Source organism: Sardina pilchardus, chromosome 24 (genome assembly GCF_963854185.1).
Source record: "Sardina pilchardus chromosome 24, fSarPil1.1, whole genome shotgun sequence".
Lineage (NCBI taxonomy): Eukaryota > Metazoa > Chordata > Actinopteri > Clupeiformes > Clupeidae > Sardina > Sardina pilchardus.
In genome coordinates this window covers 28277328-28279827 of record NC_085017.1, presented here as the reverse complement: position 1 = coordinate 28279827, position 2500 = coordinate 28277328, and the positions used below count along the sequence as shown (strand labels likewise).

The following is a 2500-nucleotide window of genomic DNA, read 5'->3' as shown; positions in this document are numbered from 1 at the left end:
GCTCTGGGGGCCGGAGGAGAGGCGGCCGGGGCCGGGTGTGTGTCGGGGGACTACGGGCGACAGACGCTGTCGCCAGCGGAAACGGAAAGGAGGAACAGTAAAGGGAAAAGTGACAGCTCAGGTGAGGAGTGGGGGGGGCGGGTTACACACACACACCTTACACACACACACACACACACACACACACACACACACACCTCTGTCTCTGAGTGAGTGGAGAAATTACCACCTTTGTGTGTTTGAGTTTGTGTTCAGGTGTGGTTTCTGTCTAAGTTTGAGTGTGTGTGTTGAAAGGATATAAAAAGTTACGCAAAAAAGAAACATTCTGGAAAGTTCTAGTGAAGAGATCAGACAAGTCCACTTTCCTGTAGGTTATTGGGTGATCGTGTTTTTCACTAACTGACGTGAAAATAAATATCCAAAACTGCTAAATCACATGGGGTCCTCTCACACAACTCACACTAAACCAGAGCAGGTCCCTAAAGTAGGACAACTTTGCAGTTGTTGTTGAAATTAATATTTACTAGTTTTGAGTGATTTCCTGCTAGTTCTAAAATGAGTATTGAGTAGTTTGATTGAATTTCTGCTGGTATTTCTAAAAAAGAACTTGGCAGCGTGGCAGATTGTTTTGCAGTACTTGTGTGGAAATCCGTCTGCCTAATCCGTCTGCTCTTCCCAGCGGAGTTCTGTCGTGTTAGCAGCGGTTTGATCGGCCTCTGGGAAATAGTTGTTTAAATTTGCCCACGCTCTGTTTTATTCCCCGTTTTTTATTTTCTTTTTTTATGTGTCTCTCCTCTCTCCCCCCTTCGGCCTTTGTTCTCCCCCCGTCCTCCGCAGCCTGGAGTGGGAGAGTGGAGAGGGGAGTGCCCTCCACCACACAATCCAGAATAAACCCAATTTACCCCTCCGACCAAAACAACAATCACACGGGAATCACAGAGTTTCGAAATTAACTGACGTTCCAAGTTTAATTGCACTGTAATGCACGAGAAGTGTATCACAGTGATACTGAAGTGTAAAAACAGAACAAATATGACATTTTGCAAATATAATAAATAGAAAGATACGTAAACACATTTTAGCATCTTTAAAAAGCGTGTTAAAGAGCTGTTTGTGCGGAGAGCAGATATTTGCGCGTGACAGGCTGAAAGAGCTGATTTTCTGCGGCGGACGTTAGCGGGGCTCTAACACTCTTAGCAGATGGAGGGTTCTGGGAGCGCTCTACATGCTCACTGTAAATGCTACATTAATCAGCCCTCAGTTACAGTGAAATAACTACACCGCTCACATTGTTCTCTTGTTGACCACTGCACTGGAAATATGCGATTCATTATACTTTCAATTCTATACCAAATAATTGAATATATAAAGTACTATATAAAGTTGAAATAGATAGAATTAAATATAATATGCACGTTGTGTAGTAATAACATTAGTACTATAATACCACATTATATAAAATATTATATAATATCATTTAATATCATATTATATTACATTAAATTATATTATTTCATATTATTTTAAATTACGTTCTATAATATATTATTTTATATTATTTTACATTACATTCTATGATATGATATTATATAATGACTTAGCATTATATCCAACTGTAATACAAGCTGTGTGAAAGTGTCAGGTAAATGAATAGATATTAACTAGCGTGACTGAAATGAGTAGCAGCTAACTGACATAAAGTCGGGAGCTCCTCAGGTTTGGAGATTCATCTGCCGTAGCTTTCACAGCGAGGAGTTATTCTTGTACGGTTAACGCTCTCACAAGTTTGTCCACCATGAATGAGGCTTTAAATGGATTCAAATATCTTCTGCTTTTGTTCAGGTTTAGCGCTTTAGCAGTTTGCTGTAATCTCACAGTGATGTGTTCACTATTTCAAACTCAAAATCACATAACTAAATTGCTATCTTCTTCCGTAAGCAAAATGATCGACCTTTCAGCATTACGTGTACAAACAAATCTGTTGTAATTGTCAGTGTCATTCACTCCGATGAGGAATCATTCCCTTCATGGATAATAACCCAATCTAATTATCTAACAATACTGTCACTGTCTAGCAATCGCACACACTCCTGAATAATTTAGACTTATATTGGGAAGTAAATCTGACCTTTACAAATTCCAAATATAATTGTTTTTAGTTTCAGTGTCATAAATTAGATACATTTACACAGTTGGACTGTGTAATAATTAGATTGAGACTTCTGTAAATTGTAAATCGTGATGTATAAAACAATCAAAATGGAGCTGACATGAATTGATGTTTTTTTAATTGTCGTCCTCGTAAAAGCCTCCTGGCTGAGGGTGTGTGTTGAGAGGTTCAGAATGATGGCTGTAGGCTGTAATGTTAATCTGTGTGTCAGCACTGAGGGAATATCTGAGCATATGTGTTGAGCGCACGTCTTCAGAATGATGGCTGAAGGCGATAATGTCAATCTGTGTGTGTTGAAAGCACATCTTCACACTGATTGATGCGGCTTAT

The 2500-nt window shown here is 39.2% G+C and overlaps 1 protein-coding gene across 1 annotated transcript in view; it reads left to right on the top strand.

Moving 5' to 3' along the window:
* Positions 1-2500, top strand: part of meox2b (mesenchyme homeobox 2b) — a 22416-nt gene that overhangs the window by 1057 nt on the left and 18859 nt on the right. Inside the window, exon 1 of the mRNA XM_062529706.1 lies at positions 1-121. This exon is cut by the window's left edge and continues 1057 nt beyond it. Coding sequence (XP_062385690.1) covers positions 1-121 — 121 coding nt within the window. The remainder of the gene's footprint in view (positions 122-2500) is intronic.